This window comes from Diorhabda sublineata, chromosome 6 (assembly GCF_026230105.1).
Source record: "Diorhabda sublineata isolate icDioSubl1.1 chromosome 6, icDioSubl1.1, whole genome shotgun sequence".
Taxonomy (NCBI): domain Eukaryota; kingdom Metazoa; phylum Arthropoda; class Insecta; order Coleoptera; family Chrysomelidae; genus Diorhabda; species Diorhabda sublineata.
This window is the reverse complement of record NC_079479.1, coordinates 36,408,864-36,432,450: the sequence shown is the minus strand read 5'-3', so window position 1 is coordinate 36,432,450 and position 23,587 is coordinate 36,408,864. Positions and strand designations below refer to the sequence as shown.

Here is a 23,587-nt window from a genome sequence, read left to right as displayed (position 1 = left end):
GAGTGCGAGAGAGATAGTTATATTCGAATAAAATTGACGTTTGATTGAAGACGTTTTGTGTATAGTATACCGGGTGTTTTAAAAGTGTTTTTAATATCGAAAAATGTGAAATTCAATTTTAGAATTTGAACAAAAAACAATAATTGTTATAAAACGAATCAATCGCGAAAGTTATTCTAATAAATCGCTTTTTACGTAGTTTTATATATATATGAGTGCGAGAGAGATAGTTATATTCGAATAAAATTGACGTTTGATTGAAGACGTTTTGTGTATAGTATACCGGGTGTTTTAAAAGTGTTTTTAATATCGAAAAATGTGAAATTCAATTTTAGAATTTGGATAAAAAACAATAATTGTTATAAAACGAATCAATCGCGAAAGTTATTCTAATAAATCGCTTTTTACGTAGTTTTATATATATATGAGTGCGAGAGAGATAGTTATATTCGAATAAAATTGACGTTTGATTGAAGACGTTTTGTGTATAGTATACCGGGTGTTTTAAAAGTGTTTTTAATATCGAAAAATGTGAAATTCAATTTTAGAATTTGAACAAAAAACAATAATTGTTATAAAACGAATCAATCGCGAAAGTTATTCTAATAAATCGCTTTTTACGTAGTTTTATATATATATATATGAGTGCGAGAGAGATAGTTATATTCGAATAAAATTGACGTTAGATTGAAGACGTTTTGTGTATAGTATACCGGGTGTTTTAAAAGTGTTTTTAATATCGAAAAATGTGAAATTCAATTTTAGAATTTGGATAAAAAACAATAATTGTTATAAAACGAATCAATCGCGAAAGTTATTCTAATAAATCGCTTTTACGTAGTTTTATATATATATGAGTGCGAGAGAGATAGTTATATTCGAATAAAATTGACGTTTGATTGAAGACGTTTTGTGTATAGTATACCGGGTGTTTTAAAAGTGTTTTTAATATCGAAAAATGTGAAATTCAATTTTAGAATTTGGATAAAAAACAATAATTGTTATAAAACGAATCAATCGCGAAAGTTATTCTAATAAATCGCTTTTTACGTAGTTTTATATATATATGAGTGCGAGAGAGATAGTTATATTCGAATAAAATTGACGTTTGATTGAAGACGTTTTGTGTATAGTATACCGGGTGTTTTAAAAGTGTTTTTAATATCGAAAAATGTGAAATTCAATTTTAGAATTTGAACAAAAAACAATAATTGTTATAAAAACGAATCAATCGCGAAAGTTATTCTAATAAATCGCTTTTTACGTAGTTTTATATATATATATGAGTGCGAGAGAGATAGTTATATTCGAATAAAATTGACGTTTGATTGAAGACGTTTTGTGTATAGTATACCGGGTGTTTTAAAAGTGTTTTTAATATCGAAAAATGTGAAATTCAATTTTAGAATTTGAACAAAAAACAATAATTGTTATAAAACGAATCAATCGCGAAAGTTATTCTAATAAATCGCTTTTTACGTAGTTTTATATATATATGAGTGCGAGAGAGATAGTTATATTCGAATAAAATTGACGTTTGATTGAAGACGTTTTGTGTATAGTATACCGGGTGTTTTAAAAGTGTTTTTAATATCGAAAAATGTGAAATTCAATTTTAGAATTTGGATAAAAAACAATAATTGTTATAAAACGAATCAATCGCGAAAGTTATTCTAATAAATCGCTTTTTACGTAGTTTTATATATATATGAGTGCGAGAGAGATAGTTATATTCGAATAAAATTGACGTTTGATTGAAGACGTTTTGTGTATAGTATACCGGGTGTTTTAAAAGTGTTTTTAATATCGAAAAATGTGAAATTCAATTTTAGAATTTGAACAAAAAACAATAATTGTTATAAAACGAATCAATCGCGAAAGTTATTCTAATAAATCGCTTTTTACGTAGTTTTATATATATATATGAGTGCGAGAGAGATAGTTATATTCGAATAAAATTGACGTTTGATTGAAGACGTTTTGTGTATAGTATACCGGGTGTTTTAAAAGTGTTTTTAATATCGAAAAATGTGAAATTCAATTTTAGAATTTGAACAAAAAACAATAATTGTTATAAAACGAATCAATCGCGAAAGTTATTCTAATAAATCGCTTTTTACGTAGTTTTATATATATATATGAGTGCGAGAGAGATAGTTATATTCGAATAAAATTGACGTTTGATTGAAGACGTTTTGTGTATAGTATACCGGGTGTTTTAAAAGTGTTTTTAATATCGAAAAATGTGAAATTCAATTTTAGAATTTGAACAAAAAACAATAATTGTTATAAAACGAATCAATCGCGAAAGTTATTCTAATAAATCGCTTTTTACGTAGTTTTATATATATATATGAGTGCGAGAGAGATAGTTATATTCGAATAAAATTGACGTTTGATTGAAGACGTTTTGTGTATAGTATACCGGGTGTTTTAAAAGTGTTTTTAATATCGAAAAATGTGAAATTCAATTTTAGAATTTGAACAAAAAACAATAATTGTTATAAAACGAATCAATCGCGAAAGTTATTCTAATAAATCGCTTTTTACGTAGTTTTATATATATATATGAGTGCGAGAGAGATAGTTATATTCGAATAAAATTGACGTTTGATTGAAGACGTTTTGTGTATAGTATACCGGGTGTTTTAAAAGTGTTTTTAATATCGAAAAATGTGAAATTCAATTTTAGAATTTGAACAAAAAACAATAATTGTTATAAAACGAATCAATCGCGAAAGTTATTCTAATAAATCGCTTTTTACGTAGTTTTATATATATATATGAGTGCGAGAGAGATAGTTATATTCGAATAAAATTGACGTTTGATTGAAGACGTTTTGTGTATAGTATACCGGGTGTTTTAAAAGTGTTTTTAATATCGAAAAATGTGAAATTCAATTTTAGAATTTGAACAAAAAACAATAATTGTTATAAAACGAATCAATCGCGAAAGTTATTCTAATAAATCGCTTTTTACGTAGTTTTATATATATATATGAGTGCGAGAGAGATAGTTATATTCGAATAAAATTGACGTTTGATTGAAGACGTTTTGTGTATAGTATACCGGGTGTTTTAAAAGTGTTTTTAATATCGAAAAATGTGAAATTCAATTTTAGAATTTGAACAAAAAACAATAATTGTTATAAAACGAATCAATCGCGAAAGTTATTCTAATAAATCGCTTTTTACGTAGTTTTATATATATATATGAGTGCGAGAGAGATAGTTATATTCGAATAAAATTGACGTTTGATTGAAGACGTTTTGTGTATAGTATACCGGGTGTTTTAAAAGTGTTTTTAATATCGAAAAATGTGAAATTCAATTTTAGAATTTGAACAAAAAACAATAATTGTTATAAAACGAATCAATCGCGAAAGTTATTCTAATAAATCGCTTTTTACGTAGTTTTATATATATATATGAGTGCGAGAGAGATAGTTATATTCGAATAAAATTGACGTTAGATTGAAGACGTTTTGTGTATAGTATACCGGGTGTTTTAAAAGTGTTTTTAATATCGAAAAATGTGAAATTCAATTTTAGAATTTGGATAAAAAACAATAATTGTTATAAAACGAATCAATCGCGAAAGTTATTCTAATAAATCGCTTTTTACGTAGTTTTATATATATATATGAGTGCGAGAGAGATAGTTATATTCGAATAAAATTGACGTTTGATTGAAGACGTTTTGTGTATAGTATACCGGGTGTTTTAAAAGTGTTTTTAATATCGAAAAATGTGAAATTCAATTTTAGAATTTGGATAAAAAACAATAATTGTTATAAAACGAATCAATCGCGAAAGTTATTCTAATAAATCGCTTTTTACGTAGTTTTATATATATATGAGTGCGAGAGAGATAGTTATATTCGAATAAAATTGACGTTTGATTGAAGACGTTTTGTGTATAGTATACCGGGTGTTTTAAAAGTGTTTTTAATATCGAAAAATGTGAAATTCAATTTTAGAATTTGAACAAAAAACAATAATTGTTATAAAACGAATCAATCGCGAAAGTTATTCTAATAAATCGCTTTTTACGTAGTTTTATATATATATGAGTGCGAGAGAGATAGTTATATTCGAATAAAATTGACGTTTGATTGAAGACGTTTTGTGTATAGTATACCGGGTGTTTTAAAAGTGTTTTTAATATCGAAAAATGTGAAATTCAATTTTAGAATTTGAACAAAAAACAATAATTGTTATAAAACGAATCAATCGCGAAAGTTATTCTAATAAATCGCTTTTTACGTAGTTTTATATATATATGAGTGCGAGAGAGATAGTTATATTCGAATAAAATTGACGTTTGATTGAAGACGTTTTGTGTATAGTATACCGGGTGTTTTAAAAGTGTTTTTAATATCGAAAAATGTGAAATTCAATTTTAGAATTTGGATAAAAAACAATAATTGTTATAAAACGAATCAATCGCGAAAGTTATTCTAATAAATCGCTTTTTACGTAGTTTTATATATATATGAGTGCGAGAGAGATAGTTATATTCGAATAAAATTGACGTTTGATTGAAGACGTTTTGTGTATAGTATACCGGGTGTTTTAAAAGTGTTTTTAATATCGAAAAATGTGAAATTCAATTTTAGAATTTGAACAAAAAACAATAATTGTTATAAAACGAATCAATCGCGAAAGTTATTCTAATAAATCGCTTTTTACGTAGTTTTATATATATATGAGTGCGAGAGAGATAGTTATATTCGAATAAAATTGACGTTTGATTGAAGACGTTTTGTGTATAGTATACCGGGTGTTTTAAAAGTGTTTTTAATATCGAAAAATGTGAAATTCAATTTGAAAATTTGAATAAAAAACAATAATTGTTATAAAACGAATCAATCGCGAAAGTTATTCTAATAAATCGCTTTTTACGTAGTTTTATATATATATGAGTGCGAGAGAGATAGTTATATTCGAATAAAATTGACGTTTGATTGAAGACGTTTTGTGTATAGTATACCGGGTGTTTTAAAAGTGTTTTTAATATCGAAAAATGTGAAATTCAATTTTAGAATTTGGATAAAAAACAATAATTGTTATAAAACGAATCAATCGCGAAAGTTATTCTAATAAATCGCTTTTTACGTAGTTTTATATATATATATGAGTGCGAGAGAGATAGTTATATTCGAATAAAATTGACGTTAGATTGAAGACGTTTTGTGTATAGTATACCGGGTGTTTTAAAAGTGTTTTTAATATCGAAAAATGTGAAATTCAATTTTAGAATTTGGATAAAAAACAATAATTGTTATAAAACGAATCAATCGCGAAAGTTATTCTAATAAATCGCTTTTTACGTAGTTTTATATATATATGAGTGCGAGAGAGATAGTTATATTCGAATAAAATTGACGTTTGATTGAAGACGTTTTGTGTATAGTATACCGGGTGTTTTAAAAGTGTTTTTAATATCGAAAAATGTGAAATTCAATTTTAGAATTTGGATAAAAAACAATAATTGTTATAAAACGAATCAATCGCGAAAGTTATTCTAATAAATCGCTTTTTACGTAGTTTTATATATATATATGAGTGCGAGAGAGATAGTTATATTCGAATAAAATTGACGTTAGATTGAAGACGTTTTGTGTATAGTATACCGGGTGTTTTAAAAGTGTTTTTAATATCGAAAAATGTGAAATTCAATTTTAGAATTTGGATAAAAAACAATAATTGTTATAAAACGAATCAATCGCGAAAGTTATTCTAATAAATCGCTTTTTACGTAGTTTTATATATATATATGAGTGCGAGAGAGATAGTTATATTCGAATAAAATTGACGTTTGATTGAAGACGTTTTGTGTATAGTATACCGGGTGTTTTAAAAGTGTTTTTAATATCGAAAAATGTGAAATTCAATTTGAAAATTTGAATAAAAAACAATAATTGTTATAAAACGAATCAATCGCGAAAGTAATATTTTTTTTATACAGGTTTTACGTAAATACAATTTGGTTTTTGGAGTTTTTGTAGAAATTTATTACGGGGGGGAGTTGAAATGTAAAAATGATATCGAGTTAATTATTATTTTTATTAACGGCGGACGTAATAACAAAAAACTTTGTTTCAAAAATCGATTACAACACATTAAAACACATCAATTTTGTATCGAATTTTCATTTTCGATGGTCAAATCGACGAGGGCCTTCTGGACTCCGTCTTCGAAGGCGTCGCTGATCAAAATTTCGTAAGAAGTGCCACCGTCGAGACATAAAGCGTCGAAAACTCCCTTCGCCACATCCCAACACGTAACATTTCGAAGCACGGCTTCGACTAGACACTCCGCTACGGGAAACATTTTACTTAAAATTCTAAAAACGCAAAGACAACAATCCGTCAAAAATTCAAACATATAATGCGGCATCGATAATTTTTCCTTATCTCCGTTCATATCGTCTCTATTCACGATCAATTTATCGCTTAAATCGTCGAAGAATTCGGCGTGGTAAAGTTGAGCGACGCTTTTGGTTTCCATCCAATCTTTCGCGTGCTCCGACAAATCTGCGCAAGTCATCAATAAACTGCACAATAAGAAACGATGCTCCGGGTTTTTGTAGTTGAAACCCTCGGTAGCCATAACTAGTTGTCTGGAATGTATCCTGTAATGAGTCGCCAAATCCGTAGCCAGAATCATGTTTTTCATCAAATCTATACATTTACCGTAATCGGCGATGTTGATATTTTCCAAAATATTGCACCCGTCCAAATTTAGTATACGTAGCGTTTGAGATAATTGATATCTTTCCATAACGGACGATCGACTCGAATACAAATTCGCCAATAGACAATTAGTTTGGGGTTCGCACGAATTCGTCGTACCTTTGTGCTCGATATCGTGACACAAACACGATATCAAATAAGCCAAACATTCCAGTTTCGATAAATAACCTTTTTCGACTAAACGAAAATGTTTTACGGCTAAATACGCGAAGTGCGTACAAGCGAAACCGTGTATCCAATTGTGGTACGGCAAATCTTTGTAACCGCGTTTTACGTACAACAAAAATCTTATAAAAACTTCATCTTTAATCTTATATTCTTCGCAAAGTTTCAAATTGTGAAATATCTTAAGTATATAACACGGTATTTCCGTATAAATAACTTTTCTGGCGCTAAAACCGAAGCCGTCGAAATCTTTGACATTGTGATAACCTTCGCACAATAATATATCGGCGATATCTTGATCTTTTATCTGGAAATAATGGAACATCAACCGATTCGACAATTGACATTTCGATTGGGAATCTTCTACTTTTTTATAAAGGAGACTGTGTCTAATAGATAAACCGCAAAATATACCGAAAGCGTTCGTGATTTGTTCATCGAAATAATCGTAATTACCGTCGATTTTGTTGTAAAGTTGCGCTACGCCTATAACGCCTATAACGTCGCGTAACGGAAAACAAAGTATATTTCTAGTTTTGAAACCGGCGATTTCGTCGCGATCTTTATAAAATAACGGGTGTTTGTAAGCGTTTTTTATAATTAGTGTTTTGCCGGTCGCGGCGACGTGGCCGGCTATACCTTGATCTTTGGCTATGCGTACCAACGTTTTTTTATCGATCGGATTAACGCCATCGAACACTTTCGCTACGATATTCACGTGATCGGGATCCAAAAGGAATAAACAACATTTTTCGGAATTGGTTAACCTTGTCACTTCTCTAATAACCGTTCTCAATAATTCGTTTATATTTTCCAATTCGGAGAATAATTTCCTGGTGACGGAAAGTAAATTTTGACAGCGTATCTTCAATTGTTTTTCTTCTTCGTAGTATCGGGTGTTCAAAAGTGGGGTTAGGCAATACATCATCGTTTCGTCGACCAAAGTTCTGACTAAATACGCGTCAGATAACGGTTCGACGAAACATATCAAATATACGGGACAAGGTATTAATTTTTTGGGTAGGTTCGTTCTTATTTCTTTGGAAATGACCGGTACTATGACGATTTGGGCTTCGGTTTCGTCTGACGTGGCTTCTTCTATCATACGTTGGATTTTGGCGTCGAGTTTCTCGGCGCATTTCAATACCGAATGTTTATATATCAAAATATTGTTTATTGTATCTTCGCATAAACAGGACGTGATGGGTTGTTCCAATATTTGAACTTGAATCACTTGAATGCACGCCTTATTCGGAATGTCGAATAAATTTATGAAAAATACTGCGCGTGCGCCCGTTTCGGCTTTAAAGTAAATGTTCATTTTAGCTTCGAGATATTTCGTGTGCGAATCCGTTAAATTCTCGCATAATTGTAAAATTTTACCTGGATTCGCTATAACGATTTTCTTCAAAGGATTTTCGTCCTTGTATATTATAACATCTTTATTGGGATTCACGTAACTTTTACAATAAGGAGATGGTAAGAATAGGTGTTGGTTCGCTAAAGGTTGCGTCATTTTTTAGCTACTCGCATTAATTACAAATAATTTTGAAAAAACTGAAATTTATCATTCGACACGGTACTTAAATTTTGACAATCATTTTATGTGTCATTTAATATCGTGAATTAATAACAGTTCCAGTTCCAATCGCCACCTCTCAATCGATCTAACCCTATTTGTCCAAATAAAACTTATTATTTTGTAAAGTAAATATAATTAAAATGAATTTTCATATTTAATTCGTGAATAAAATGTAGAAACCTTCCGTATATACAATTTCATCATCAATTATAACAAGAATAATTATAAATATAATCTAAATAAAAATATATTAATCTTCTTTTTTATTCATAGTTATGACATGTGCTTAAAACGATATTTATTTAAAATTTAACTTTTTCAGATACTATACTACTTGAGTAAACGACCATTACATATAAAATAAGAAGAAGAGCCAAAGTGGAAAATGTCATCTAACAACTCTAGTAACTTATGTAGAATTCTACCTAAAGTAGTAAGTAATTTGAATTTATTAATAATCAAACAAATTTGAAAGTAATGAAAGTAATTATAGGAACTTCACGCTCACCTCAACGGTTCATTGAACCCTGAAATTTTAAAAGATCTCAGTTGTAATGATAACGCGATATCGGAATACCAAAAATTTTCCAACATCACCGATAAAACTACTTGTACTTTGGATGAATGTTTTAAACTGTTCGATATCGCATATCAAGCTACCAAAACTAAAGAAAATGTCTACTTAGCTACTAAGAGTGTTATAAAAGATTTCGATACAGAAAACACTGTTTATTTAGAATTAAGAACTACTCCAAGAAAAGAACAGAATATGACTAAAGAGGAATACGTCGAAGCAGTAATAAGAGCTATTGAAAATTGTAAAGATATATGTAACGTCTTAGTTAAATTGATTTTATCAATAAATAGGCGACACGATAAACTTGATTCTAAGGATACTTTAAATGTTATTATTAAAATGAAAAATAAATATCCAGATATTATTAAAGGTTGGTGAACTTGGTATTGTAGAAAAAAAAATGTTTATAGAGAAAACAAAATGGTTGGACGTAGTAACTTTCTCTTCAGGTGTAGATTTGAGTGGAGATCCGAGAGCGGGTATATTCGATGAAGAGTTGTTCGAAAAAGTTCGAAAACTTGATCTAAAGACAGCCATACATTGCGCGGAAGTTAAAAATGATGAGGAAGTTGGGAAAATATTAGATTTCCAACCGGATAGAATAGGACATGCTATATTCCTACATCCCGCCTATGGGGGCTCAAAGATTAATTGGGAAAAATATTGTGAGAAAAAAATTCCAGTTGGTAAGTTTAAATTCGCCTAAATCACATTTTTCAGCTTTTGAATGTATTTTTTGTATTAACTTTTCAAGTTTTCTTTCATTTCATATAAATATAGTTAGTTACCAAGAAAATAATATTTTAGAATGTTGTTTGACATCGAATGTGATAACTACGAGTATGGGAGGGTATCAAAATCATCATTTGAGGGAATGGATTGATTCAAATCTTCCATTTTCCATTAATGTAAGTGTGGAAAAATACTATTAGTTTGTTTGAGTTTTGATTGGTGAATACAGTGGCGTAGTTTCATTTTTGCGTGTTTTAGACTGATGATAGAGGGGTGTTTGGTACAACTTTATCGAAAGAGTATGAATATGCTTTGAATCATTTCAAATTAATGCCATTGCAGTTATGGGATATTAGTTTTAATGCAATGGAACATTCTTTTGCAACTGAGATTGAAAAAAGTATGATTCAAAAGGGATTAATCGAATGGAAAGTTCAAAATTTGGAAAAATTTAATTTAATAAATTGAAGAAATACATTTTGGTTTTATTTACCTTATTCCCATGACTTTTTTACTTAATTTAAAAAGATTAAATAGTTTTCTTTTATACTTTTCAGATCTTTTTATTAAATCTCCTGAAATATATAAAAAACAGTCTTTGAATAATTTCGTTTACAATATATGTTGAAAGTTAAATCTACATTTTGATTTCAATAACATAACCTTTTATGACACATGTGAAGTTTATCACGGAACTATAATTTTACATAATTCTTCTTTTTTTTAATGTTGAATGTTCGGAAATTGAACATACTAGTGTTAAAACTACCTACATATCTTTAACGTCGTAACCCTTTTTTGAATTTGTTTAAACTAATAGATTCAATTTTTGATTATAAAACAACTGATAATGAAGAAGAAAACGCCAAATTTATAGATTTAGACATACTCAAACTTATCAGTAGCGAAATCAGTATTAATGATATTGTTTAGTGATTATTCCAAAATCATATATTTAAAATATTATTAAGGATAAAAACGGTTTTTTCCAAAATTTCATATATTTAACGAAAATCTAATCTTTTGAAATAAATATTGATGAAATAGTTGTTAATTGTTTGACAGTTGATAACACAGAACACGTATTTAAATAAGTAGTTTGTGGCTAACGATCTTGTTGAATACTACATTAATTGGTGGCGACATCTACTTTTTTCGATATTAGTGACTAATGATTATTGCAAAATCATATTTTTTATATGATAATAAGAATTATCGGCATTTTTATCTAAATCCTAAATTTTTAATGAAATGTAATGTTTTATAATAAATATTGCTGTCAATCGATTGACAGCTGACAATCTTCTTTTTTTTATTACAAAATTCGCATTTACTGGTTATTTATTAGAGATTTAGTAAAAATTGAGTATTTGATAGAGATCTGAGGACTCTGAGGTTATTTTTAATGTAAGTAATATTAAATATTACATTTTGTGATATGGGTAATCTGTCGGATTATCATCATATTTCATGAGTTGAGTGGGAAGTTGACTTAAAATAAAGCGAAATATTCTAAAAGAATTAATGAAAGTAACGTGAAAGTAAAAATAGAGGTAATAAGGTATCTGTTAGTTCAGCGATTGACAAGAAAATTTAGTTGTACTTGAATGGTATAATAAAAATCAAAGTATTAAGTGCGGTTAATGTGAAAAAAGCTACTAAAAATATAATTTTTTTGTAGATAGTTTAATCAACTCAATTTTTCTTTATAAGTATCAAGCAATTAACTATTATGGGGATTATATTTGGGAAATTTGGGGTAAGTAGAAAGGTTTATACTTCATATTGTAGTTTTAGAGAATAACGCTTTAAATAGATATTCCATTTTTAGAAGAAGAAAAACACTTTCGAAATATTAGAAAAATTAGAAAAAGAAATAGTATCTATTGAAGAATTTAGTAAACGCACGGAAAAATTTAGAAAAAAAGTTATTACAAGGTTTATTTTATTGGCGATATTAATCTACTTTATTTTGGCTTGCTTCCTTTACTTTTACTACCATCAAATATCATCAAATCAAAAATTGTTATATATAGTACCGCTACTGGCTTTTCCATTCATGTGAGTATTTATAAATAAAAATATTCTTCTTAATAATATAATAAATTAGTTTAGTATTTCATAGTTAATCTGATTAGTTCATTGTCGAAGTAATCGATACCTTTTAAGTACTTAGGAACAATTAAAAACATAAGAAATGAATTTATTTGGGGTATAGAGTATTTAATAAGTGAAAAATTATAATTAAGAACAATAGAATAAGCCGAGGAACTAAATTGAGAGTCTACAAGACCAATAATTACATACGTTACTGAAACTATGAGACTAATAAATATTGATGAAGAACAATAAAAGATATATGAGAGGATGATAGTTAGGAAACTTCATGGATAAATGAAAGTAGATGGAAAGATCAGATTTATGCAAAATCAAGAACAAATAGATGCAGGATGGAAAGAACAATAGTCGATGCCTCAAAAACAATTGAATAATGTTGAAATGTGGACTTACCAAACACAAAAAACAGGCTCAATCTGATCCGTTACAATTCTAAATAGAACGTATAAATTAGTTTGGTATTTCATAGTTAATATGGTTTTAGTGTTATAGCAATTAAGAAGTTTCTCGCTTGGTATTACTCTAGAAAATTAAATCGGAACGAAATGAAATTGGTAAAACTTAAAGAAGAAAAGAAGAAGATACTCGAAAACGTAATGGAAAAAGAGACTTATAAAGTCGCGAAACAAATTTTAGATAAATATGGTAATGATACTAGCAATAAAAATGAAATTGAAGCGATAAAGGCCAACAGTTTGGTAGCTAGAAACAACCAAGTCGGTGAGTTATTTATTACGTTGTAAAATGATTTATAAACGGTTTAAATTGACTGACCGATATTTCTTTAGTTTTTGTTTAAATTTCCATAAATGAATAAAAACAATGGGTAAAATGTTATGTTGGAATAATTAGTTATTAATAGCGAAAAAAAAAATAATGTTGATACTGGTCGTGAAAGTAAAAAGAGTAGTAATTAAATGATTTTTATTATCTTATAATTAATATCGAATACTTTCATCTCCGTGTGAATTGGATGTATTAAAATTTATGTATTTTAATCTACAGGGTGATCCATTAGGTTTATACATGATTATTTTTGTTTTGTTTTAATTTCTGATTCTAATTGAAAAAATTTAATGGAAAAAACGTTTTAATGATCCCATTTTAAATAAATAACGATTGTAGACCTTGGTAATTCGTATTGTTAATAATTTTATCGATCTATGGTGTAAACAAACGTTTTTACATTTATTAAAAATGATGAATGTCAAAAATATTAATATCGGGTACTAATAATTATCATTATATGTTGAATATACAGAATGTAAATTGTACAGGTTGACCCCATTGTTATAAAAATTCAAAAATCTGTTTTAGGCCTTAGACAAAGGAACATACAAGGAAGATTATCTATCGATTCAGTAAAAACGCCGATAAGTAATAAATTAAACCCCATTACCACCCCTTCATTACCAGAAAAATTAATTAAACTCCCCAATCTTACCATACCCGTTCAAAGACCTTCACTTCTACCCTCCACCCCACAATTAAATACAAGAACACCCCTACCGTTACCGAGAAGCATTCTGCCCAGCAACAGTTCCGTATTGGATAAAATGGTAGATTACCTTGTAGGAGATGGACCGTCTAATAGGTATGTAATCGAAAAAACATATTTGTTCGAATTGGGCGTTTTCGAAATCGCAAAATCCATTTATCGGTTTTATTTGGTCGATTACGGTCCTGGTTTTTGAATTGCATCCATAAATTACGTTACAACGTTACAACAGTGTAACTTAACATAACCTCAAATTGCAACGTTTCTATTAAATTCGATGGAAATATAATGAAAATAACAATTAATTTCGACGTTTTTCTTAGTGTAACTTGACGTAACCTCAAATGGCAACGTTACTATTAAATTCGATGGAAATACAGTGAAAATAACAATTAATTTCGACGTTTTTCTTACTGTAACTTGACATAACCTCAAATGGCAACGTTACTATTAAATTCGATGGAAATACAGTGAAAATAACAATTAATTTCGACGTTTTTCTTAGTGTAACTTGACGTAACCTCAAATGGCAACGTTACTATTAAATTCGATGGAAATACAGTGAAAATAACAATTAATTTCGACGTTTTTCTTACTGTAACTTGACATAACCTCAAATGGCAACGTTACTATTAAATTCGATGGAAATACAGTGAAAATAACAATTAATTTCGACGTTTTTCTTAGTGTAACTTGACGTAACCTCAAATGGCAACGTTACTATTAAATTCGATGGAAATACAGTGAAAATAACAATTAATTTCGACGTTTTTCTTAGTGTAACTTGACGTAACCTCAAATGGCAACGTTACTATTTAATTCGATGGAAATACAGTGAAAATAACAATTAATTTCGACGTTTTTCTTAGTGTAACTTGACGTAACCTCAAATGGCAACGTTACTATTTAATTCGATGGAAATACAGTGAAAATAACAATTAATTTCGACGTTTTTCTTAGTGTAACTTGACGTAACCTCAAATGGCAACGTTACTATTTAATTCGATGGAAATACAGTGAAAATAACAATTAATTTCGACGTTTTTCTTAGTGTAACTTGACGTAACCTCAAATGGCAACGTTACTATTAAATTCGATGGAAATACAGTGAAAATAACAATTAATTTCGACGTTTTTCTTACTGTAACTTGACATAACCTCAAATGGCAACGTTACTATTAAATTCGATGGAAATACAGTGAAAATAACAATTAATTTCGACGTTTTTCTTAGTGTAACTTGACGTAACCTCAAATGGCAACGTTACTATTAAATTCGATGGAAATACAGTGAAAATAACAATTAATTTCGACGTTTTTCTTAGTGTAACTTGACGTAACCTCAAATGGCAACGTTACTATTTAATTCGATGGAAATACAGTGAAAATAACAATTAATTTCGACGTTTTTCTTAGTGTAACTTGACGTAACCTCAAATGGCAACGTTACTATTTAATTCGATGGAAATACAGTGAAAATAACAATTAATTTCGACGTTTTTCTTAGTGTAACTTGACGTAACCTCAAATGGCAACGTTACTATTTAATTCGATGGAAATACAGTGAAAATAACAATTAATTTCGACGTTTTTCTTAGTGTAACTTGACGTAACCTCAAATGGCAACGTTACTATTAAATTCGATGGAAATACAGTGAAAATAACAATTAATTTCGACGTTTTTCTTACTGTAACTTGACATAACCTCAAATGGCAACGTTACTATTAAATTCGATGGAAATACAGTGAAAATAACAATTAATTTCGACGTTTTTCTTACTGTAACTTGACATAACCTCAAATGGCAACGTTACTATTAAATTCGATGGAAATACAGTGAAAATAACAATTAATTTCGACGTTTTTCTTAGTGTAACTTGACGTAACCTCAAATGGCAACGTTACTATTAAATTCGATGGAAATACAGTGAAAATAACAATTAATTTCGACGTTTTTCTTAGTGTAACTTGACGTAACCTCAAATGGCAACGTTACTATTTAATTCGATGGAAATACAGTGAAAATAACAATTAATTTCGACGTTTTTCTTAGTGTAACTTGACGTAACCTCAAATGGCAACGTTACTATTTAATTCGATGGAAATACAGTGAAAATAACAATTAATTTCGACGTTTTTCTTAGTGTAACTTGACGTAACCTCAAATGGCAACGTTACTATTAAATTCGATGGAAATACAGTGAAAATAACAATTAATTTCGACGTTTTTCTTAGTGTAACTTGACGTAACCTCAAATGGCAACGTTACTATTAAATTCGATGGAAATACAGTGAAAATAACAATTAATTTCGACGTTTTTCTTAGTGTAACTTGACGTAACCTCAAATGGCAACGTTACTATTTAATTCGATGGAAATACAGTGAAAATAACAATTAATTTCGACGTTTTTCTTACTGTAACTTGACATAACCTCAAATGGCAACGTTACTATTAAATTCGATGGAAATACAGTGAAAATAACAATTAATTTCGACGTTTTTCTTAGTGTAACTTGACGTAACCTCAAATGGCAACGTTACTATTAAATTCGATGGAAATACAGTGAAAATAACAATTAATTTCGACGTTTTTCTTAGTGTAACTTGACGTAACCTCAAATGGCAACGTTACTATTTAATTCGATGGAAATACAGTGAAAATAACAATTAATTTCGACGTTTTTCTTAGTGTAACTTGACGTAACCTCAAATGGCAACGTTACTATTTAATTCGATGGAAATACAGTGAAAATAACAATTAATTTCGACGTTTTTCTTAGTGTAACTTGACGTAACCTCAAATGGCAACGTTACTATTAAATTCGATGGAAATACAGTGAAAATAACAATTAATTTCGACGTTTTTCTTACTGTAACTTGACATAACCTCAAATGGCAACGTTACTATTAAATTCGATGGAAATACAGTGAAAATAACAATTAATTTCGACGTTTTTCTTACTGTAACTTGACATAACCTCAAATGGCAACGTTACTATTAAATTCGATGGAAATACAGTGAAAATAACAATTAATTTCGACGTTTTTCTTAGTGTAACTTGACGTAACCTCAAATGGCAACGTTACTATTAAATTCGATGGAAATACAGTGAAAATAACAATTAATTTCGACGTTTTTCTTAGTGTAACTTGACGTAACCTCAAATGGCAACGTTACTATTTAATTCGATGGAAATACAGTGAAAATAACAATTAATTTCGACGTTTTTCTTAGTGTAACTTGACGTAACCTCAAATGGCAACGTTACTATTTAATTCGATGGAAATACAGTGAAAATAACAATTAATTTCGACGTTTTTCTTAGTGTAACTTGACGTAACCTCAAATGGCAACGTTACTATTAAATTCGATGGAAATACAGTGAAAATAACAATTAATTTCGACGTTTTTCTTAGTGTAACTTAACATAACCTCAAATTGCAACGTTTCTATTAAATTCGATGGAAATATAATGAAAATAACAATTAATTTCGACGTTTTTCTTAGTGTAACTTGACGTAACCTCAAATGGCAACGTTACTATTTAATTCGATGGAAATACAGTGAAAATAACAATTAATTTCGACGTTTTTCTTAGTGTAACTTGACGTAACCTCAAATGGCAACGTTACTATTAAATTCGATGGAAATACAGTGAAAATAACAATTAATTTCGACGTTTTTCTTAGTGTAATTTGACGTAACCTCAAATGGCAACGTTACTATTTAATTCGATGGAAATACAGTGAAAATAACAATTAATTTCGACGTTTTTCTTAGTGTAACTTGACGTAACCTCAAATGGCAACGTTACTATTTAATTCGATGGAAATACAGTGAAAATAACAATTAATTTCGACGTTTTTCTTAGTGTAACTTGACGTAACCTCAAATGGCAACGTTACTATTTAATTCGATGGAAATACAGTGAAAATAACAATTAATTTCGACGTTTTTCTTAGTGTAACTTGACGTAACCTCAAATGGCAACGTTACTATTAAATTCGATGGAAATACAGTGAAAATAACAATTAATTTCGACGTTTTTCTTAGTGTAACTTGACGTAACCTCAAATGGCAACGTTACTATTTAATTCGATGGAAATACAGTGAAAATAACAATTAATTTCGACCTTTTTCTTAGCGTAACTTGACATAACCTCAAATGGCAACGTTACTATTAAATTCGATGGAAATACAGTGAAAATAACAATTAATTTCGACGTTTTTCTTACTGTAACTTGACATAACCTCAAATGGCAACGTTACTATTAAATTCGATGGAAATACAGTGAAAATAACAATTAATTTCGACGTTTTTCTTAGTGTAACTTGACGTAACCTCAAATGGCAACGTTACTATTTAATTCGATGGAAATATAATGAAAATAACAATTAATTTCGACCTTTTTCTTAGTGTAACTTGACATAACCTCAAATGGCAACGTTACTATTAAATTCGATGGAAATACAGTGAAAATAACAATTAATTTCGACGTTTTTCTTACTGTAACTTGACATAACCTCAAATGGCAACGTTACTATTAAATTCGATGGAAATACAGTGAAAATAACAATTAATTTCGACGTTTTTCTTAGTGTAACTTGACGTAACCTCAAATGGCAACGTTACTATTTAATTCGATGGAAATATAATGAAAATAACAATTAATTTCGACCTTTTTCTTAGTGTACCTAACCTAACCTAACCAAATAATGGCGTCCTTTTAATTCTAATTAACCAGGACCGCAGTTAACCGATTAACAACTGGCGTGTTGTATTTCCCTCGATAAATGGATCGTCTAATTTCGAAAACGCTAAACCAAACCGAGCATATAAAGAAATCTAACCAAAAAAAAATAATTTTTTTCTAGATACGCCCTGATTTGCAAGAAATGTTCTTCGCATAACGGTATGGCGCTCAAAGAGGAATTCGAATATTTGTCGTTCAAATGTTGTTATTGTTCACATTTCAACGCCGCTCGCAAGAAAAAAGCGTCGGGGCCGACGTTCGAAGAGGAAACGTCAAAAACGTCGTCGTCGATCGGCGATTCGGATTCGGACGTTTTGGAAAACGAAACCGTCGATTCGCCAACGTCGAAACCGGAAGAATCTGACCAACTACCGTCACAATTTGACCAACTTCCGGTCGATTCGAAAGAAACGCCCATCGATGATAAAAAAGAAGACGAAACCGATGATCGAATAGACGTGGTGGATTGAACGCCGCGTCGGTCGGTCGGAGGAATTGTAAATAGAAGACTGATGAAAAAAAAAAAAAAAAAATATTTTTATCGTTGGAAATGGATATTTTCGCTTAGGTCTGATTAAGATTTAATTTTTGTTTGTTGGAAATGTCGTGGAAAATCGGGAAAATTCTTTTACTATAATGTTTGGGTACGTTTTGAGTTGTCCCGAATACTTTTACGGTCAGTTTGTGATGTTTGTGTGTTTTAATAATTTTGTTGCGGAGAGTTTCTTTTACTTTTTTTTTGTAAATGAAAAAAGTGTATATAGAAAATGTTTGCGCTGCTTAACGCCAGAAAAACCGAGTTTTTCTTTTGGAAAATTGTGGAATTCGACATATTATATTGAAATTATTCGATAAAATATATTGCGAGTAAGGGGGGGTGTTGTTGAGGGATTAAAGGGTTGGTGGGGTGGTCAGGGATCAGTTATTTTTGTAGAAATTGAATTTTGGTATAAAATAAACAGAAAAAGTATCGAAAGAAGAATAAAGGTGATGAGATATGTCAAAAAAAGTGAAAATGTTGAAAATTGGGAAAAAATTGTGGAAAATTGAATAATAATGTTGAAATTTTACTGAAAATGCCAAAATAATGAAGAACATAACGAAAAACTCATAAAAAATAATGAAAATTTAGGAAAAATTGTTTAAAATTGGAAATGGTGAAAAATTAACAGAGAGAGATGGAAAATTTATAGAAAATTGAATAAAAACGTTGAGATTAAAAAAAATTAATGAAAATGTCAGAAATAGAAAGAAAAAATGACAAAAAATCGAATATTTTGATAGAAAGTGTCAACATGATGAAGAAATTAACCAAAAATCCATAAAAAATGTTGAAAATTTCAACGAAAATGTCAAAAAATCATGTTAATGTCAAAAATAAGATGAAATACGAAAGAAACTTGAATATTATGACAGAAAATATGAAAATAATGAAAAAAATAACAAAAATGTCATAGAAATTGTTAGAAATCGGGAAAAGTTTTAACAAAACTGAATAATTTCTCAGAAAAATGTGGATAGATTATAATCAATGGACATGGGCACTGATAGTAATGTCAAAAATTGCAAAAAAAATAAATTTAAAATAGAATAAAACGTCAAAAACTATTAAAAAACGATAAAAATAAGAACATATTGGGAAAAATGTCAAAAAAATTAAGGAAATCATGGCTAAAATCGATAGAAAACTATGAAAAACAGAATAAATCCACAAATATGTCGAAAATTGGGAAAAAAACAAAAAAAAATTAGAAAAGGATAAATCGTGTAGAAAATATCAAAAAATAAGAAAAAAAAAACGTAAAATATCAGATAAAATGGAAAAAATGTCATAAAAAATCAAAAATGAAGTAGAAAACCAACTTAAACAACATAAATTTGGAGATAATGTGAACAATCTACGTGAACTTATAAAAATTATCAACAAAACTGAAAATCAAATCAAACTGCGAAAATTTGGAAGAAAACAGACATAAAAAGTGAAAAATCGGTAAAAAACCGATTAAAATGGGAGAAAACCGTCTGTTAAAGATGTCAATAAGGGAGAAAATGGATAAAAAATCATATAAAATAGAATAAAACTATTAAAACGTCAAAAATTTAGGAAATCATGGCGAAAATAGGGAAAAGTCAGGAAAAATCAGAAAACTGATAGAGAGGAATAGAAGAATAAAAGTTATGGAAAATATCAAAAAATAGGAAAAAAGTTTCAACAAAAAACAATAAAATTAGTAAAAAAACTATTAGAAATTGCAAAAACTGGTAGAAAACTAATAAAAAAAACTACCAAAAAAACAAAATAAACTTGGGGATAACCCGAAATTTATGAGAAAATTATAAAAATAAAACGAAAAAACAAACCGTGAAAAATTTAGAATAAAACAGACATAAAACACGAAAAATCATCAAAAAAATCATGAAAAACAATAAAAACGAAATAAAATTGACCCTCATATCAAAAAACAAAACATTAAACGCGAAAAATCATCAAAAATTGTCAAAAAAATCATAAAAAACAATAAAAACGAGATAAAATTGACCCGTTTGTCAAAAAACAAAACATTAAACGCGAAAAATCATCAAAAATTGTCAAAAAAATCATAAAAAACAATAAAAACGAAATAAAATTGACCCTCATATCAAAAAACAAAACATTAAACGCGAAAAATCATCAAAAATTGTCAAAAAAATCATAAAAAACAATAAAAACGAAATAAAATTGACCCTCATATCAAAAAACAAAACATTAAACGCGAAAAATCATCAAAAATTGTCAAAAAAATCATAAAAAACAATAAAAACGAGATAAAATTGACCCGTTTGTCAAAAAACAAAACATTAAACACGAAAAATCATCAAAAATTGTCGAAAAAATCATGAAAAACAATAAAAACGAAATAAAATTGACCCTCATATCAAAAAACAAAACATTAAACGCGAAAAATCATCAAAAATTGTCAAAAAAATCATAAAAAACAATAAAAACGAAATAAAATTGACCCTCATATCAAAAAACAAAACATTAAACGCGAAAAATCATCAAAAATTGTCAAAAAAATCATAAAAAACAATAAAAACGAAATAAAATTGACCCTCATATCAAAAAACAAAACATTAAACGCGAAAAATCATCAAAAATTGTCAAAAAAATCATAAAAAATAATAAAAACGAGATAAAATTGACCCGTTTGTCAAAAAACAAAACATTAAACGCGAAAAATCATCAAAAATTGTCAAAAAAATCATAAAAAACAATAAAAACGAAATAAAATTGACCCTCATATCAAAAAACAAAACATTAAACGCGAAAAATCATCAAAAATTGTCAAAAAAATCATAAAAAACAATAAAAACGAAATAAAATTGACCCTCATATCAAAAAACAAAACATTAAACGCGAAAAATCATCAAAAATTGTCAAAAAAATCATAAAAAACGATTAAAATGAAGTAAAACTAACCTACATATGTCGAAAAATTATCAAAAATCGAAATTTATTCTAAATATAATTACGAAGAATAATTTTCCAAAAGTTTAACTTGTAGCAGATCGGTACAATATAATTTTTATTTTTATATTATGCTCGAAGTGCTTGGTCTTATTCACCGAATTCCCTACCATGACGAATCTTTTGAATATACGAAATTTTTTTAATTAAATCCATCTACCGGTTCGTTAAACGACTCCCCATCCCCAACTTCCTACCACATTTTAGGATAATTGATGGTCCACCGTAACCATATGCGATACCAAAGTCTTCCGTTTCCATGTTTTGAATCATCCTGTATATAAAAACCGGATGGGACACTCCAAATTCCGATCTTATTTACAAAAAAGTTTTCAAAACAAATTTTTTGAGGTTATAAAATGGAGTTTGATATACTTTAACTGATAACTGTCGTTTCATTTTTATTAACCCGAATTTTTTTGCTTACATCATATCACTAGAACTAAAATATTTAATATTTTTAAAAAAAATTCACCTTTTTTGAGGTTATGTGCTGAAATATGGGAAATTTATATTTCTAATATATGATTAATTGTTTTTTTTTGGACACGGGAAACTAGAAGACCCCTTCAATTAAAAAAACGTGTAGTTCGAGTCGATTAACAAGCAAGTTTCGTTTGAATGAATAACAATCTTTCGATAATTGAAGGCGGTCACTACTATTACTTATTATTAAATATGTAAGTTTAATCTATACAGTAATAAAGTCATAAATCGAATTAAAATATAAATAAACAAAAGTATCCGAAAAATTTAGAACATAACCTCAAAAATATCCATTTTACGCCGACAATTCGAAACTTTTTTTAGGCAGAAATTAAAATGTTCGTTTTCTTTTTAAACATTTCGATTTTTGTCACTTCATCATCATTTCAACAAATCCCAATCGATTTTTTACGTTTTTAATCTTGAATTGAAATAACAACAAAAAAATTGGGTTTTTAGTTTTAAACGTTTCGTTGTGTTGTTCGATTAATTTATTTTATTTATGTTTGTTACAACAAAATAAATTTATATTTGATAGTAAAATATAATAGAAATAGTTATTAACTTATCAATTTTTACCATTTCCATCTTTTCAAATTATTTAATTATGGTTCAAAATAAGTATTTTCGTTTACAATCTATCACAATTTCATATTAAAACTGCCATTTTTCTTCGAGACGCTCAAGTATCAACAATGACTTGTTCAACTTTACCATCTTATATCTCTGGAATTTGTGAACCCATAAATTTCTAATTACCATTTGTCGATTCATAAAGAGTCCATGACCATTTCATGGTTTAATTAATTTTTTTAATATACAGAGCTGCAACTTGGACGTTTACTTACCAAAAGTGACTACGATCATGTACATGAGCTCCTAGCTCTAAAAAATTTTGATTATTAGAAACAATTCAAGGAAAACTGCTCTATGATCACTATTTTATAGTATTAATGACGAGATATAAAGCTCTAAGTTTGAGGTACTGAAACTAACACGATCGAGATCATATTTTTGAAACTTTGGATCCCAGAATTGCTCTATAAACCACCTTAATTTAGATATTATTCTCAAATATATAAAATATGAAAATAGAGGTATACATTTTTTTTTGTAAAAATTGATGTGATGATAACGCATGTGATTATTGTAAGAAATCTAAATCAATCGAAATGTTATTTAATTCGACAACGATTACAATTTTATATAAAAAAAATAGGTAATAGATTATTCAGTTATAATTAATTGTGCCTTCGACGCATTTTTTTAATCAATAAAAAAATCGAAAATCTTTCTTTGTTTTATTTATCAATCAAAGAATATAAAAAATTAGAAAATGTTGAGCGGATTCTGCAGAACTGACTACTTCGGCACAAGTCCAGCAACGCTCATAAGTCAATTTGATCAC

General features: G+C 28.6%; 3 protein-coding genes across 10 annotated transcripts in view; 2 read left to right on the top strand and 1 right to left on the bottom strand.

The window, feature by feature from the left end:
* LOC130444996 (adenosine deaminase-like protein) overlaps positions 1-10,292 on the top strand; it is a 33,527-nt gene extending 23,235 nt beyond the window's left edge. For 2 of the 4 annotated variants that reach the window (XM_056780426.1, XM_056780427.1), the window contains exons 2-6: positions 8,828-8,938; positions 8,999-9,452; positions 9,532-9,768; positions 9,890-9,990; positions 10,073-10,292. In XM_056780426.1, coding sequence (XP_056636404.1) covers positions 8,891-8,938; positions 8,999-9,452; positions 9,532-9,768; positions 9,890-9,990; positions 10,073-10,282 — 1,050 coding nt within the window. In that variant the 5' untranslated portion in view covers positions 8,828-8,890 and the 3' untranslated portion in view covers positions 10,283-10,292. Of the gene's footprint in view, positions 1-8,827; positions 8,939-8,998; positions 9,453-9,516; positions 9,769-9,889; positions 9,991-10,072 lie in introns of all 4 variants that reach the window. The other 2 variants (XM_056780423.1, XM_056780424.1) reach the window with 1 other exon arrangement.
* On the bottom strand, positions 6,136-8,439 carry LOC130445891 (cGMP-dependent 3',5'-cyclic phosphodiesterase-like). Its single transcript, XM_056781778.1, has one exon. The coding sequence runs from the start codon at positions 8,437-8,439 to the stop codon at positions 6,136-6,138; it is 2,304 nt and encodes a 767-aa protein (XP_056637756.1).
* Positions 10,293-11,082: 790 nt separating the features above from the next.
* Positions 11,083-23,464, top strand: LOC130444992 (endoplasmic reticulum junction formation protein lunapark). Of its 5 annotated transcripts, none has more exons than XM_056780410.1 (6): positions 11,083-11,221; positions 11,496-11,573; positions 11,646-11,875; positions 12,417-12,652; positions 13,250-13,526; positions 18,307-23,464. In XM_056780410.1, the coding sequence occupies exons 2-6, from the start codon at positions 11,547-11,549 to the stop codon at positions 18,653-18,655; spliced, it is 1,119 nt and encodes a 372-aa protein (XP_056636388.1). In that variant the 5' UTR covers positions 11,083-11,221; positions 11,496-11,546; the 3' UTR covers positions 18,656-23,464. The 5 variants fall into 5 exon arrangements, with proteins under 5 accessions (XP_056636388.1, XP_056636391.1, XP_056636389.1 ...); XM_056780413.1 differs by having other exon boundaries at positions 11,200-11,375; XM_056780411.1 differs by having other exon boundaries at positions 11,200-11,441.
* The last annotated feature ends 123 nt before the right edge of the window (positions 23,465-23,587 follow it).

Bases quoted from the DNA above. Each gene is read 5' to 3' on its own strand.
- LOC130445891 (XM_056781778.1), bottom strand. From the start codon at position 8,439: ATGACGCAACCTTTAGCGAACCAACACCTATTCTTACCATCTCCTTAT.
- LOC130444992 (XM_056780410.1), top strand. From the start codon at position 11,547: ATGGGGATTATATTTGGGAAATTTGGG. The intron at 11,574-11,645 runs GTAAGTAGAAAG...TTCCATTTTTAG, and splicing joins TTATATTTGGGAAATTTGGG to AAGAAGAAAAACACTTTCGA. The intron at 13,527-18,306 runs GTATGTAATCGA...ATTTTTTTCTAG, and splicing joins GGAGATGGACCGTCTAATAG to ATACGCCCTGATTTGCAAGA.